Source organism: Rhinichthys klamathensis, unplaced genomic scaffold (genome assembly GCF_029890125.1).
Source record: "Rhinichthys klamathensis goyatoka isolate OS25496 unplaced genomic scaffold, OSU_Roscu_1.1 h1tg000229l_1, whole genome shotgun sequence".
Lineage (NCBI taxonomy): Eukaryota > Metazoa > Chordata > Actinopteri > Cypriniformes > Leuciscidae > Rhinichthys > Rhinichthys klamathensis.
This window is the reverse complement of record NW_026606753.1, coordinates 2126984-2144620: the sequence shown is the minus strand read 5'-3', so window position 1 is coordinate 2144620 and position 17637 is coordinate 2126984. Positions and strand designations below refer to the sequence as shown.

The 17637-nt window shown below is 45.0% G+C and overlaps 1 protein-coding gene across 1 annotated transcript in view; it reads left to right on the top strand.

Annotated features, from left to right (window-relative positions):
- The window catches only part of map9 (microtubule-associated protein 9), a 34689-nt gene extending 20950 nt beyond the window's left edge, over positions 1–13739 (top strand). Inside the window, exons 11-13 of the mRNA XM_056265122.1 lie at positions 11390–11535; positions 12608–12743; positions 13181–13739. Of these exons, the coding sequence (XP_056121097.1) occupies positions 11390–11535; positions 12608–12743; positions 13181–13300 (402 nt within the window). The 3' untranslated portion in view covers positions 13301–13739. The remainder of the gene's footprint in view (positions 1–11389; positions 11536–12607; positions 12744–13180) is intronic.
- The last annotated feature ends 3898 nt before the right edge of the window (positions 13740–17637 follow it).

The following is a 17637-nucleotide window of genomic DNA, read 5'->3' as shown; positions in this document are numbered from 1 at the left end:
CACAGACGTTAAATTACACGCGCTTGATTATCTCTATAGGACCCTCCCCCTCCACACATTAGCCACTTACAGTGGCCATTCCCTATTCTTGTCACACTCATTGGCCTGCCACTCATTCCGGATTCATTGATGCGCCCCTTCCACGTTTAACGTGTAAAAAAAAAAAGGGCAAATTTACTAGTCACACATGTAGACTGGATGTAAAATTCAGTCGCACACTCACAAATTTTGGTCGCAAAATGCCTTTCCATTTTCCATACTCATCATAGCTGTGTATAATTCATTTTGTGACAAAGATTGTTCAAGCATAGTATTAAGACTCCTCATCAATCTTTGGAAGATCATTAAGAAAAGTGGAGTCTTCATCTTCTCTTTAAGACAATTCACATTTGTATAGGTTTGAGTAGAAAACAACAGCATGTTTGGTATTTCACTAGGCTCAGTAAACTCCTTTCCTGCGTCAGAGCGTAATGAATGAATAATGCGACTGGCCATTTTTTCTTTCTAAATTGAAAAAAAATTAGATGGTGCATCCATTTGTGAAATGCTTTGAAATCGTGAACGGATTAACACCCTTTGAGCTTTCATACTCAATAAGTCTGCAAGCAATTCTTTTTTGGATTTACTGCTTTCAAAACAATCACCATCACCTGTAGACGCTGTACTCAAAAGTTCTATAATTTCATTTTCTAACTTTTTCATTGACTGGGCCATTTCTTTAGTGACATTAAGAGTGTATTCTTGACACAATTGTGGACCTTTCCACAAACCCACCATTGTTGTAGGAAGTATAAAACTGTTTTTGTTTTTGTTTCCCAAAACAAATTAAAAATTTCAATAAACTTTTTATCATTTAAAAGGGATGTATTAAAATGCCAATAAGCACTCTTTAAATGCACAGAATTAATACCAATATTACAAACAACAGAACAGTTATTTTACATTCTCTAGCAAGATTTGCTTGATAATTAAACACATAAAGCCTATCCAGTCTTGCCTCGATTATCTCTACTATGTGCCCAAGTATATTGTCTGTGGTTGTGATGCACATTCCTCCAAACATCACATAAATCAAATGCTCTTATCAATTGTGTGAGAGCTTTTTGTGAGGCAATATGTGGCTCTAAGTGATTCTTGTCTAATTTATCATTTTCAGTACAGTTAAAATCTCCACCAAGGAACAATAATTATTCTGAGCTTAAAGCTATAGGTAACTTTTGAAAACATGTATTTGCTAAAACTGTCATTATGTCCTGACAGTAGAATATGAGACAGATAATCTGTGTAAAAATCAAGCTCCTCTGGCTCCTCCCAGTGGTCCTATTGCCATTTGCAAGAAATACACGCTCCCGGTCAGAAACAACCAATCAGAGCCAGGAGGCATGTCTTAGCACTGTCAATCACGCTCGTGTACGCGCTGATCACACCCCTCTCTTGCACAGCGCGAGCGCCGGAGCGCGAGCCGTCGTTCAAACTCAAGATTGCCGGCGTGCTGCAGCTGTGCTTATGACGGAGAAACAACCTAAACTGCCAATTCTCGAGTGACACCTGCTCATAAAACAAAGAGGTAAAAGGAAAAAGACCGATGACGATAAACAAGCGAAAAAGAATTACACAGAGCCCATTTACTCGGTGTCAAAACTCTAGCCGCATAACATGTAGATAAAATGTCACGCACTCTGCTAAGCAACAATTGAAACCTGCTAATTCACTGGCTTGTCATGTTGCTGAAATAATGTACTAGCACACCTTATCTAGCATTATATATGGCTAGAATAATTACTTACATACTGTAACCTTAGTTACCGTTATATTAACGTTATCTTACTAGCTATTTATTACTTATAGAAAGAGTGCAACGTTATAAAGTTACATGTAGGCTATTGGAAAATACATAATGATTTGAGGACCAAGTTTGTAGTCAAAGTATGGGCAGGCCATAGTCAATGTAAAGCATATTATTGACGTTTAGTCCCTATTAGTGAATGTGGCATATAACTTTTTATCCGCCGTCATCGGTGGCCCTGTTTACTAGCCTGCACGTTCACGACAGGCTCCGCTGTGGAGGACGAGCTGTGGAGGGAGGGCTGTAGCGCAGCAGAGAGCAAGGGGGTGGGACCTGTAAGTTGTGCTTGTTCAAATTTTCAGGCTAAGTCAACGTTTTCTCAAAACTCCCTACTGCAGCTTTAAGTCTTTGTATTAAAAAAAAGCTATTCTTTCAGCCCCTTTTGTGGGAGCATAAATATTTTAAAAAGTCATTATAGTGTTTTCAAACTTGGCTTTAACTTTTAAAAAACGGGCTTTAACTTTTAAAAAACGTCCTTTAACTATTTCTTGTATTTCATAAGAAATTGGTAGTGATTTCTTTGAAAACAGAACAGCTACTCCTCCACTATTAGAAGACCTCATTTTTTAAGTCACTGTGTGATTCTTGAACAAAGGTAACATCAAAATGTTTTTGTTTTATAAATTCTGACTGTCTCTGGCACCATTTAAATTGAGAGTTCCAATTTTAAAATCTCTCATAAATAATGATGTTTTAAAAAGACATAAGTAATGAAAAGAAACAGTCAGCAAGGCAAAGACTTCTACCAGAAAAAAAGAAGCATATCTTACACCATATCTTGTTTTTCTTCATTAAGGGGTTGCTTCCTAAGTTTACTCACAATTTTCCTGAGACGGTAAACTTCTTTATCTGCAAAAGCTCCTTCTTTCATTACAATATTTGCATCATTAATAAAAGTTGAGCGATCAGGGAAGTAATCTTCAACCTGAACTCCGGGTAGGCCTTTAGTTTCTTTCAAAAATGTGCTAATTTCCTCAACTTTATATACTATTGTCTGATTTTCATTTTCAGTTTGCGATGAAAGATAAGAACAATCAGAATTATTGGAATCCGTAGAATCACTGTCATTATCTGAGACTAAGCTTTCAGACTCATCTTTGTCTTTTTTTACTTGTTTAATGACCTTGCTCTGGTAGACTTTTTTCCTTTTAATAGGGACTTTGAAGATTGATTCTGTTTCCATCTCCAATTCAACAACACCCTCACTGACCTGTTTATCAGTAGGTGTCATTTTATCTGTAGTTACAGTGATATCACTGCTTAAATTACCCGTCTCATAAACCATGAGATCAGGTACAGTGAACAGACCTGCAGTAACCTCAGCCATAGTGGGTTTATTCCCAACCGACCCACCAGAACCTGACTCAACAGCAGCAGGAGCCACAACATCATCTGTGACAGACACAGCTTCAGAATCATTACTGAAAGTTTGTCTGTACAGTAGCATTTTCATCTGCTTTTTCAGGACATGCACGTATCAGATGGCCAATTTTGCCACAACCAAAACATTTCATTATGCTTTCAGACGTTGCATAAACCGTATAGCTAAAGTCCTCGACTTTAACATTAAAGGACAGATTCAGCTCGTCAGCATTGTTTTTCAGAATCATGTAAACTTGTCTCCGAAAAGAAAAAGACACTACGTGTTTCAGCAAGGGTGATTTACAGATAAGAGCAATCTTCCTAAAAGGAGAGACTATCTTAAAGAGACCAAAGGAAGACAATTCTCAGCAATACTTGCATCAGAAACAAAAGGAGGAACATTTGTCAAAATAATCTTTCTGGAAGGGCTACTAAGAGGAAGTACTGGTGTAAGCGTATCATTAATCACGACTCCCGTTTGAACAACCTCATTAGCCTTTTCGATTGCGTTCAAAAATAAAACAAGTCAAGTCAAACTTTATTAAGATCCCTTATGGGCAATTTTGATGCAGCACAGATAGACAGACACAAACTGACACATACAGTACATCATAATAGTAATAATATCAATACAGATTACGCATTTCAAAATATAATAAATACCTAAAATATAGGATAAAAAAATATAAGTCCTTTAAGACTTATTTAGTAGTCTAATTGCACTTGGAACAAAAGAGTATTTGTATCTATTATTTTTAATCTTTGGTAATCTATAACGACGACCTGAGGGCAGCATAGAGAACTCTGGATATAAGAAGTGTTCTCTGTCTAAAATCACAGAATGGACTCGACTCAAAACATTTCTGTTAAACAGACCTGTCAAGCATCTTTGCTCTTTACCTATGATCTTCCCACTGTTTTTGACTAATTTATTTAGTGCATTTTTGTATTTCACACTAAGATTTCCAAACCAGCAGCTAATGGAAAAGGACAGCACTGGCTCTAAATAAGGCTCTATATAAGACTTATAGAACAATTCCATCAGTGTCTTGTCTATGTTAAATGATTTCAATTTTCTAAGACAGTAAAGGCGCTGCTGTCCCTTTTTACAAAGAGCCTCTGTGTTCAAATCAAAACGCAATCTTTTATCAATAATTGTCCCCAGATATTTATAGCTTTCCACACATTCCACCTTCTTATTCTTAATAAATGTGTCTTGGGAAGGATGTGTTTGTGTTCACTCGTGTTGTTAATTTTAGAAGCAGAAACAAAAGCGTTGTAACCAACTACATTGCCAACCGCTAAAGCACATTCCTCTATACTGAATTTACACAAAATCTTAATCCCATGACACCGAGTTAGACCATCACTACTCGTAACACCTGAAACAGCCATGCTTCCCGGCAAAAAAGCCGCTGGGAGCACTCCCACAACTTTCTCTAAAGAAAACTGCTCTCCTACACCAAATAACACACAAAAACGTCTCGGTTACTGATGTAACCCTCATTCCCTGAAGGAGGGAACGGGAGACGTGACGTCGACGTGACGACGTTAGGGGATCGCTTCAGGGAGACCTATCAACTTCGAGTATCTAAAGAACAAGCCAATGAACGTTGGCGTGCGTGAAGGCGTCACGCACCCCCGCCCCGCAGCGCGGGTATAAAACAGGAAGCGCGCGCGCGCACACACTGTTTTTCGCTGAGGAGCCGAGATAGTGACGGCCGTACAGCGATGGTCAGCAACTGTGGCGGCGGGACGTCACATCTCCCGTTCCCTCCTTCAGGGAACGAAGGTTACATCAGTAACCGAGACGTTCCCTTTCAGTCGCTCACGTTCGACGTGACAACGTTAGGGGATCCCATGGAAAATGCCATCGGTTGCTGCCACATCCAGCGCCCTACGCAAGACTCTCAGACCCCCAACTGCTGGGGCGGAAGATCTGCGTAGAGGGAGTCAACTGCTGTTCCATATACCCATACAGTGAACTCTTGGATAACACTGGGAAGCGTGCCTTCCCCGGGGGAAGGGGACGCTGCGGAAGCCACATCCTGCCCGAAGGGAGGTAACATGTGTAGAATACACATATGAACTGGCCGGTAGGGGCAGTGCAACATATGGAATGTCACTGGGGTGGCTCCAGCCTAAGAAGGGGGAGGCTACACCAGACAGTGACGGCAGAACGAGCTCTGCCAAGGGAAAGACACGGGCTCACCGCAGGGAGCTGGTCGTGGAAGAATACTCATATGGGATGGCCGCAGGGATCACCACATATGGAACCCAGCCTAGCACAAGTTACACAAGCATACGAGCACTAGGCCTGGCGTCGGACGCTCCGCAACGTCCGACTGCCGAAAGGGTGCGGAGGAACTCACAGGGTTCGCCTGAGTGGGAAACTCGACTGGAGCAAAAAGCGCACGTATCCGCTTCGTGGAGGGGAGTGGCGCAGCAAGCCGACACTAGAGCGGGAACTTCGGTGTTACCGGCTGGTTGAAGCGAGCACACAGGAAGAAACCGGTTCAACACGTAGGCTATAAAATCTAGCGAACGTGTTAGGTGTCGCCCAGCCCACAGCTCTACAGATATCTGTCAGCGAGGCGCCGTGTGCCAGCGCCCAAGAAGAAGCGACACTCCTAGTGGAGCGGGCTCTCAACCTGGGCGGGCAAGGCACACCTTGGGATTCATAAGCCAAGGCGATGGCATCCACTATCCAGTGGGCCATCCTCTGCTTGGAGACAGCCTTTCCCTTCTGCTGGCCTCCGTAACAGACGAAGAGCTGATCTGAGGTCCTGAGGCTTTGCGTTCTGTCCACGTACAGGCGCAGAGCGCGGACGGGACAGAGAAAAGCCAGGGCTGGGTCTGCCTCCTCCGAAGGCAGCGCTTGCAGGTTCACCACCTGGTCCCGGAAGGGAGTGGTAGGAACCTTGGGCACGTATCCGGGCCGGGGTCTCAGGATCACGTGAGAGTTAGCCGGGCCGAATTCTAGGCACGATTCGTCGACCGAAAATACATGCAGATCCCCTACCCTCTTGATGGAGGCCAATGCAACCAGGAGTACTGTTTTACAGGACAGAATTTTTAACTCAGCTGACTGCAAAGGCTCAAAGGGTGGTCTCTGAAGTGCCGAAAGGACCAGAGACAAATCCCAAGAGGGTATAGAGAGTGGGCGAGGAGGATTCAGTCTCCTCGCCCCCCTCAGGAATCTGACGATCAGGTCGAGCTTTCCCAACAACTTACCTTCAACTGCATCGTGATGTAGCAATAGCGGCAACATACACTTTAAGGGTGGAGGGAGACAGCCTTTGCTCCAACCCATCTTGCAGGAAGGAAAGCACGGCTCTGATCGAGCAAGTTCGGGGGTTCTCCTCGTGAGAAGAACACCAATCAACAAATAGGTTCCACTTCAATGCATAGAGGCGCCTCGTAGAGGGGGCTCTAGCGCAGTGGTTCTCAAACTTTTTCGGTCATTCCCCACTTTGGACAAGGGGGAATTTTCAAGCCCCACCTGCCCCCATCGCACCGACACAATGCTAATGAAATACGTAACAAGCTTAAAATGTTCCAATTTATTGAAGTAACAAGTAGTATCAGTATAGTAAGTTGTATCTTAATACAAACTAACTATCTACATCAAATAACAGCAAGTTCAAAAATAAAGAAAATGAAGTGCATCTGTGTCATAACTTGCATGAAATTCAAAAATAGAGAAAATAAAAGTGCCTCAAAAATAGAAAAGAAATAAAAGTGCCACTTTGCAATCTGTTAAAAAAAGAAAAGAAGACAAATCCATTTGGCAAGACAGGTCTATTTATCCCTGCATTAGTGACTGCAATGAGCCTGTTTTGCATTGCACAATTTCTCAAAGCAGGGTTGCAGGCTTGATACTGCCACTCTCAAATCATGTTCAATGTTCAGAGAAATTTCATGTTTTGTCATAAGCCACAACATAATGACGTCACATATTTTCCAACCCAGCCCTCAGCCCCCACGCATGAAACAGCTTCCAGTGCGCCTGGCTACCCATCGGCGCGAAACATAGGCTACATATCTATGGGCGCAAAAGTTTGTTCCGCTACAATTAATATGCCGACGTCACGTCAATCATTATTTTGGGGGTGGGGAATTCCTGTTACTTGTTGTCGCCCCCGGGGGTGATCGGTCTAATAAGCGGCAACACACAGCTATAAGGACGGTTTGCTCTCACACGCGCTGCATTAATAGTCACACACACACACACACACACACACACACGCGCGCGCGTGAGAGACGCTAGTGAGAGTAGACTCTCTACTCTAGTGCGCGGTCTTGTTCCAGATTCCGGGAGATTGGATCTCATTTGCGGGCGTCAAGGAGCCGCTATCAATAAGCGGGAGACTCCCGGAACTCCCGGGACATTTGGGATGTCTGGATAAAGATATAAAGGCATAAAAAGGAAACTTTCCTCCCGTTTGGCGCGCCCCACCTGTCACGTCTCTATTCCCCACCAGTGGGGCGCGCCCCACACTTTGAGAACCGCTGCTCTAGCGGAAGTGATGGTGTCAACTACCGCTGGGGGTAGGTCACCTAGAACCTCCGCGTCCCGTCCAGGGACCAGACATGGAGTTTCCAGAGGTCTGGACGTGGGTGCCACAGGGTGCCCCGTCTCTGAGAGAGCAGGTCCTCTCTCAGAAGGATGGGCCAGGGAGGGGCTGTCGCGAGGAGCACTAGTTCCGGGAACCAGGTCCGGTTGGGCCAATACGGCGCAACTAACAAGACCTTCACCTCGTCCTCCCTGACTTTGCACAAGGTCTGTGCCAGAAGGCTCACTGGGGGAAACGCATACTTGCGAAGACCCTGGGGCCAGCTGTGTGCCAGAGCATCCGTGCCGAGGGTCCCCTCGGTCAGGGAATAGAACAACTGGCAGTGAGACGTGTCCGGGGCGGCAAACAGATCTATCTGTGCGGTCCCGAAGCGCCTGAAAATCAGCTGGACCACCTGGGGATGGAGTCGCCATTCTCCCGGTAGCACCTGCTGCCGTGAGAGCTCGTCGGCTGCACGGTTGAGCAGGCCCGGAATGTAAACGGCACGAAGCGACCTCAGATGCTTCTGACTCCAAAGGAGGAGATGGCGGGCGAGTTGTGACATGCGGCTGGAGTGTTGACCACCCTGACGGTTGATGTACGCAACGGTCGCAGTGTTGTCCGTACGGACCAGTACATGCTTGCCTTGTAGCGACATTTTGAAGCGGCCCAACGCAAGATGTACTGCTAACAACTCGAGGCAGTTGATGTGCCAATGCAGTTGAGGCCCCGTCCACAGACCTGAAGCTGCATGCCCGTTGTACGTGGCCCCCCAGCCGGTGGCAGAGACATCCGTGGTGACCACAGAGTGCCTGGACACTTGTTCTAGGGGAACACCTGCCCGTAGGAACGAAGGGTCCGACCACAAGCTGAGAGTTTGGCGACAGTGCAGGGTTATTTGGACCCGGCACGAGCCGTGACCAACGGCATCACAGACGTAGCCGGGGTGGGGCAGCGCGGCGGAATGCAGGGACCCGACTCGGACAGCATAGCGGCCCGGAGTGGGGTCTGAGTGTGTGGTGCAATACGTACCTGCTTCCGTCGAAGGGCAGAGTGAGTGTGCGGAGGCGTCAGTGCGTCCGGAACACAGCCACTGCTGCTCACTGGCGATGAAAGAGGGGCTTGAGGGTGACAAGGCATAGCGTCGTCGACCACCAAGCGCGCCCTCTTGGGACCCAGAGGTTTCAGAAATTGCTCTTTTGTTGAAAATGTGGGTACCACTGGCCCGTGGAACAGAAAGAAAAGGAAACAAAAGATTCTCCGCCCGGCCCTCCACCGGGGGAAGGAGTGGCGCCTTCACCACCTCCTGAAGAGCAACTTGGTCCACCTCTGGGTCGCCCGTCTCAGGGTCGTTTGCACCTGCGCTTGCCTCCTGGTTTGGCAGCGGCCTGGATGGGCGTGGTCGACTTCCTGCGGCCTGCTCCACGCCGAGGCCTGGATGGTGGCTGCTGCTGCTGAGGCTTAGTGGGAGCGGAGGACGCCGCAGGAGGTCAACCTCGGCGATGAGCGGACGGAGGGTCTGCGGCCGGCGGACGGGTGGGAGCAGCAGCGGTCCGCCGGGGCAGGATGTGTCGGATGGCCTCCGTCTGCTTCTGGGCGGCCGAGAACTGTTGGGCAAAGCTCTCGAGCGCATCGCCGAATAACCCAACCTGGGAGAGAGGGGCATCCAGGAACCGATATTTATCAGTGTCCCTCATGTCCGCCAGGTTGAGTCAAAGGTGGCGTTCCTGGACCACCAAGGTGGACATCGCCTGACCGACTGAACGTGTGGTTTCTTTCATCGCTCGGAGAGCGAGGTCAGTTGCCACACGGAGCTCCCGGAGGAGCTCTGGGTCAGAACCACCCTCGTTCATGTCCATGAGCGCCTGGGCCTGGTGGACCTGTAGAAGCGCCATGGCATGGAGGGCGGAAGCAGCCTGTCCACAGGCTCTGTAAGCCTTCGCCGTAAGACCGGGCGAAAACTTACACGCCTTGGACGGGAGGCGTGGATTGCCCCGCCAGGAGGAAGCGGACGCCGGACACAGTTGCATCGTGACGGCACGCTCCACCGGCGGAACATCCACATACCCCTTAGCTGCTCCGCCGTCGAGGGTGGTGAGGGGGGAGGAGCCACTAGGACGGCTTCTGGCACTATACGGCGCCGTCCACGTCCTGGTAACCTCCTCATGCACTTCCGGAAAGAATGGTACTGGGGCAGCGCGCTGAGAACCAGCACGGCCCACCCCGAGAAACCAATCGTCCAACCGAGAAGGTTCGGGACGTGGTGGAGGGTTCCACACAAGCCCGACCTTCTCGGCGGCCCGGGAAAGCATAGCCGCCCATTCTGGATCAGACTCGGGCAACGCTACACTCCCCGAAGGGGGCAACGCAGCCGAATCTTCATCTCCAGAGGACTGAAGCTCCCCCTCCGATGCTGCGATAGACATCTGGTCGTCAGGTGGAGCTCCAAAGGACACGGCTGGTCGTCCATGAGAAGGACCAGCGCGTTCCTTTGGAGGCTCCAACGGCGGTAGCGCTTGTGAGGCGTGAGGGACCCACGGAGATTGCCTCGGTGGGGAAGCCCTCACGGTAATCCTCAGATCATCCTGACCATGCACAGAAGTAGGTCTATTCTGAGGTCCAGAATAGACGCTAGATCGGGGCATAGGCGAGGGGACTGCACCTCCCTTGAGGTAAGCGAGTCGATCTCAGCGCTGTCATAGTCATATTCCCGCAATGGGAACATGAACTATTCACAAAAGCTGCCTCAGCGTGCTGAATGCCCAGACACGAGAGGCAACTATTGTGGCCGTCTGCTGGCGCCAGGGAATGACCGCATCCAGAAACGCACAAGCGGAATGACATCCTGAAAAGGACGCAGGGTCACACTTGTGTTGCTCTTTTAGTTGAAAAACAAAAAATATAACAAAGAAAAAATAACTCTCTCAGTGCTGAAGCACCCACGGTGTAATCGGGGTACACACTCACGAGAGGAACGCCCACCGAGACCGACACACACAGACACACACACACACACACACAAGCAATGCTGTGAAAACAGCAGTTGTGAGCTGTAATGCTCGCGGCCACCGCTGATCGCGCCTTCACACCAACACTGGAACAGAGTATTCTCTTTTCGAAGTCTCCAACGATGCAGCAGTCTGCAGAAACTCAGAGTCAAAACGAATCTCGGCTCCGAAGTGAAAGACAGTGTGTGCGCGTGCCCGCTTCCTGTTTTATACCCGCGCTGCGGGGCGGGGCGCGTGACGCGTTCACGCACGCCAACGTTCATTGGCTTGTTCTTTAGATACTCGAAGTTGATAGGGCTCCCTGAAGTGATCCCCTAACGTCGTCACGTCGACGTCACGTCGAACGTGAGCGACTGAAAGGGAAACATAAACAAACAAACTACAGAAAAGTTAGTAATCACACTCACTCACCACACTCTTCTCACTTGCTCGCACATGCGCACGAGAGAGAGAGAGAGAGAGAGAGAGAGAGAGAGAGAGAGAGAGAGAGAGAGAGAGAGAGAGAGAGAGAGAGAGAGAGAGAGAGAGAGAGAGAGAGCCCAGCAGTATATACTACTAAATGCAATTTTAGTACTGTTATTCACATAAAGATATCACAATCTGATTTACAAAAGCAGGTTTTTGAGAAGTGGAAAGAGGAGCATGAGAGTATCCTTAAAGACAGGATAAAGGAAAAGAAGCAGACTGAGAGAAAAGAAAAACTACAGCAGGTCAGAGAGAAAGAGGAAAGAAAAAAGGACTGCACCTCTGCTTTCACTGAATGGTAAGAAAGACATTTAAATTACATATGATACCCTAATTATTCCTTTAATCTTGTAAAATAGCTCACATTTGATCATGCTGAAGTTATTATACAATTATGTATTGATTAATACATTATAGAAAATGTATTATATCTGTTATACATTTGAACATAAATGTGTGTCCGCAGTGTGTGTACACAACCACCCTATAATGGTAAAAATCCACTCACTTATCTGTTTTTAATCCCCATAAATCATTAGCAGTGTCTCAGAAGAAGCCATTTACAGATTCTTGCATACAGTATGTGACATCACAAATTCTTAGGCACCGCCCACGACTGTGACAGACTCTGCCCTATTAGCATAGACCCCGACCTGAGTGAGCTGTACACAGTCCTCCATGTTTATTTCATCTCCAGAGCATTTAACGTAGGATTGCCACCTATCCTGTAAAATTTGGGATCGTCCATATTTTACGGTTCCCTGGGTGTTCCTGATTTTGCCACAGTGGAGGTGGCAACCCTATTTAACAGCAGCATTTAAGTTAGAAATGTGTTCTTATTAAAGCTTCTAAAGTTAATTCAATTTAAGAGCAGTGAGTGATTTTCTGTTTTTCTTTTGTTGTTTGATTCATATTAACAGTATATATACTGTATATTACACTGCTTTCACTTTAATACACAGATTTAACATACACATGCGATTTCTTTACTTGCTGTTTACGATCATACATAACCGACTCTGTTTATGTGAACTTTGTCAAATACACAGAAGGTTATGTCAAAAACACACAGTTTAAGCGCAATAACACGTGAAAGAGAACTTAGATACGTGGACAAAAACAGCATGTTTTTCCTTCCACTCAAAAATGGACATTTACAACATGATATAAAATATTACCTGTGGGGTAGCTGAAACTACACAGACATTTTGGGGACACCTGAGTTTTAAATTAATCTTGTAAAAAGGGGCATAATAGAACCCCTTTTAGATGTAAATGTGCCCTTTGTGAAGCCTCAGGTTACAGATTGAATTTAATGACTGTGCCGTCTTGAACATGAATTTCAGTTAATTATTTTACATATTACATAGGAGTGACCGAAAAAGGGATGTCATTGAAAAGAAGGTAAGGGCAGAACTCAGGAAGGAGAAAGAAAAGGAAGTGGAGAAGAAATATGAAAAGGAGGAAAATGAAAAAATGGCCTTGGAAATGTACGACAAATGGCTGGTATGTTACAGGAAATTTATTTACACACAATTTCCCAATCACACATATCATTTTGCACTGTAAAACAATTTGTAGAAAATAAATTTCCATGACATTGCTGTTTATTATTTATTAAAAAGTTTGTTCTATAGTTCTTGAACTCTTCTTAAATGGCATTTGCCTTTAAATTTTTGTCATTATGGCGTATGTTATGTGTATGAAAAGGGCAGATCAATCATATTTCTATTAAGTGGGGTTGTTCAGTCCTCATTTGTCAGGCCAAGCACTAAAGATTCCTACGTATATACACACATTTAAACAGATGCTTTGAGACTAAGACTTTTTATGTATTTAAATCACATATTTTTTTAATGAGCAAGCTGTAAACAAAAGCTTTTCATTGTTTTGCCTCTGTTGAGTGATGTTGAATGTATGTGGTCCTGGTCCTTTTATTACAGAGAAGAAAAGAGTTTCAACAAAAACGAGAGAGAAATGAAAAAAGGATACAGACTATTCTTCAGGATGAGCCCCCTCCACCCTGGAGCCCACCTAATAAAACCATCCCATTTGGAAAATGAGATTAATTTAATTTAACCTACTTTTTTGACATTTGATATAATTATTTCAGGAATTGTTGAAATGTAAATAAATCAAACTAAAATTCCCTTAATGTAATGCAGTAACACTACATATCATTTTCATCAAGAAGTCTATAAGTTATAAAGCGATGTCAAGATATTTTTCTAAATATCATAAAGTTGATCATAAACATGGTAAGATAAGAGAGATAGCGATAAATACGTGCTGTTTATTTTATCATCACATTATAGGTTTATCAAAGCCTTAACCTTATTTACAATAAATGTGTGTTTTGTTTTTAAATCATGTTCAATTTGTTCTTTTATGGAATTTGTTTACTTGTTGACAAAACATTCACAGTTTGGACCTTTTCATTGTTCGTTCTGATGTTAAACTTTATTGTATTATTTATCTCATAAAACATATCTTGAAATTGTACATCTGTGTCTTATATTACTTCTCTCATACTCCAGTTAATCAGCCTTCTGAGCCTTGCAGGCACTTTGCTGAAGTGGTCTCTTCAAAGGTAGTCAAAGCCTGGGATCTATCTATCTATAAATTACAGGAACATCTGTCTGTCTGTCTGTTATTCGCATATCTCTTGAACCGTTAGTCCGATGGATTTCAAACTTGACAGGTGTCTTGCTACGGGCACGAGTAAGTGCAGTGCCAAGTTTGACGTTTGGATTAGAAATGCAAAAGATAGCGCACATTGAAGATGTTTAGAAGGTTGTGGTTTAAAAATAAACATTCTGACATAAACACTCTGTCAGCTAAACATTAAGTCAGCTACACTGTTAACTTCTGAATATTATATTTTATTCACAGCCATCATTTGTTGTAGCCTATTCACAAACTGTTTGCTCAAGCGTAGCGTTTTTTCGTATTTCACTGTGTAGCCTGCTCCCTGAATCGTCATTCATTTGTGGATGTTAACTGAATCTGTAAGTCAGCAACACTGTTTACTTATGAATATTATATTTCATTCTGATGTGCTTAACGTTGTAGCTGTTTAATAGTAGCCTATGCTATTCACCAACTAAACATATTCTATGTTTGCTCAAGCATAGCCTGGTCTCAATGCTAAGTTATTACTGTGTTATGCACGCTGAAGTTAGCCTGTAACTATGTGATGTTGAATATGCTATGTTACATAGTTGCCCTGCCTATTCAACAGGATAGCTCATGTAGGCTATATGCAGGCTTAAACAAGCTTTACTCTCCTCTTACCGATCGTGGTGGCAAATCCCCATCTTTTCAGTGTAAGCCATCCTTACTTTTCATCATTGAAACAACCAAGTTAGCTGTTTATGTGTTCACCTTTGTTGTGCTTAACGTTGTTTTATCGGTCGTTAACTGGATAGTAGTAGTAAACAAGTCAAACATAGCCTGATCTCAATGCTAAAACATGGCTATTATGCCTACAGTCTGTTCTATGAAAAAGTTTGGAGTTAAAAAACTTTAGTACATGTTGAATACTGTATATCTCCTGAAACGCTGCGCTTATTCATTTGTGGATGTTAACTGAATCTGTTATAATGTTACACCATACCACTTCATTAACTGTATACTACTGTCTACACTGCACTATACTGTACTGCACTACCTGTCTATATTGTTCCCATTGCACTTTTCTGCATTTTTACACTTCTGGTTAGACGCTAACTGCCTTTCATTGTCTCTATAATTGTAATCTGCACAATGACAACAAAGTTCAAACGCATGTAAACCTAATCTACTCAAATCTAAACTCCTGCTACCTGTACACAGAGACCCAAATACATGTCACCTAATATCACCATGATAAATTGTTATGCAACCATGTAGTTAAATTTTCCATATTTATTGTATGTCATTATGCCAGTATCAGTATTTGCTTTCTACCATGCACAAATAAAAATGTCACTGAACTTTTGCTGTGTAATTGTAACAATGAGCACTCAAACACACCAAACCAACAATTATTAAAAACACACACAAAAACTGATTTTGCTTGGGCACTGCACTAGTCTTTATAAATGGTGCTTTAATATTTGATGACTCATGGGCATGAGTATACCCATCAGCACCCTTTGCCCTACCAATCAATGTCCTGCTATTGTATAAAGTATATAATAACCCTTATTTATCCCTGTAGGAGGGGAAATTGTGTTGCGTGTGGCATCAAAGACTTTAACACTAGAGCAATGGAAATTTGGCATCCACAGTAAAATAAGTGAGGTGAGTACTAGGAACTACCTTAAACCTTCTGTGTCTGGAATCCTTAGCGGTATAGTGGTAATGCATATGCCTATAAGCTTTGAGGCTAAAAGCCATCTGCTTGAAATAAAAATCCCTAATGCAATAATGTCTGTAGATAAATAGTTTTGTGCAGAGACAGGAATTCAATTGTGAATTGTAGATATAATAAAAGTGGCTTTTGGGACATTCAAAGACGGGCACAGTCATTGACGGGATCAATACTTTGAGACCCTCTTATTCTATTTTTATGTTGTTGTGCAGTGAGTATTGATTGGTCTGTTCTTGTCAGTTGATTGATCTTTCAAGGGCCATTGGCTATCAGTATTAGGAATACTGATCTTAAGGAGTACCATTCCATTTGTAAACCATATTTATTTATTGTTTTAGTGTCTGTCTGGTGCATGGGCAAAAATTTGCAATCCCTCTCTATATTACAACTTAATAAAAAAATCTATTTTATAATGCTTGATCCTTGTCCAATATGGAATCTCCATAAGATAAAAGTTGAGACAACATCCCACCAGAGAGACGTCCTGTTTAATGAACTTAAGACATCATTTTATGAGAATATTTGTGTTTTAATGATTATTCGGTTTTTAAAAGGGAACACTTCGCTCTTGGAATCAAAATGGTGTAGTATTTCATTGCTTGTGATCCTAGACATCTTATTGTGAACAATGTGCAGTATTAGAGAGCATGTAACGTCTAGGTTACATATGGTAACCCTCTTTCCATGAAGGAGGGAACGGAGACGCCACGTTGAGACCTGACAAATAGGAATCTCATTAGAGAGGCCAATCTACTTTGAGTGAAACTAAACGAGCCAATGCACATTGGCGTGCAATCATTTGATTCAGCTGTTCAGCCACGCAGCGCGGGTGTATTATGAGCAGCAGGTGCGATTGCACTTCACTGCTGAGGAGCCGAGCCGATTAGCTGGCTGCCCCAGCGGGCCACAGCAGATGTGGCGACGGGACGTGCCGTCTCCGTTCCCTCCTTCAGGGAACGAGGGCTACCATATGTAACCTTGACTTTCCTCTTCAGTCGGTCAGTCAACGCCACGTCGAGACCGACGATAAGGACGAATAGGAATCCCTACCAAAGGGCCACAGCTGCTGACCGAATCCAGCACCCTATGCAAGCCTCTTGCCCCTTCTTCCCTGGAAGGACGATAGGAGAGGGCTTACACAGAGTATATCTGTCACTGTTGTTCCATCTTGCTGCAAGAAGGAAAGCACGGACCCTATCGAACATCTTCGGGGGTCCTCTTGGCGAGAAGAACACCACTCGACGAACAGGTTCCACTTCAAGGCGTACGCATGTCTCGTAGACGGCGCCCGCGCTGAAGTGATGGTGTTAAGTACCTAAGTACCTGATGGGGGAAAGTCACCTAGAACCTCCGCGAAGGCCCTGGGCCAGCTGTGTGCCAGTGCGTCCGTGCCGAGTGTTCCCTTGGTCAGGGAGTAAAACAGCTGGCAGTGGGTGGTCTCTGAGGAGGCAAACAGGTCTACCTGAGCCTCCCCAAACTCTCTCCAGATCAGCTGAACCACCTGGAGGTGGAGTCGCCATTCTCCCGGGAGCACAGCTCGTGATAGCTCGTCGGCCACACGGTTGAGCACATCGGGGACATATTCATGGCCCGAAGCGACATCAGATGCTTCTGACTCCAGAGGAGGAGATGGCGGGCGAGTTGCAACATGTGATGGGAGAGTAGACCACCTTGTTGGTTGATGTACACAACGGTCGCAGTGTTGTCCGTACAGACCCGCACTGCCCTGCCCTGTAGCAGCCTTTTTAAGCAGCTCAGAGCGAGACGTACTGCTAGCAACTCGAGGCAGTTGATGTGCTAATGCAGTTTGGGGCCCGTACACACCCCCAACACTGCATGCCCGTTGTACGTGGCACCCCAGCCTGTGGCAGAGGCATCTGTGAACACCACAGCATGCCTGGACACCTGTTCAGGCACTCCTGCCCGCAGGAACAAGGGGTCTGACCGAATCCAACTCCATACCGAGAAAAGAGATCCTCTGCACGGGTGAGAGTTTGCTCTTTTCCCAGTTGACCTGAAGACACAACTGGCTGAGGTGCCTGAGCA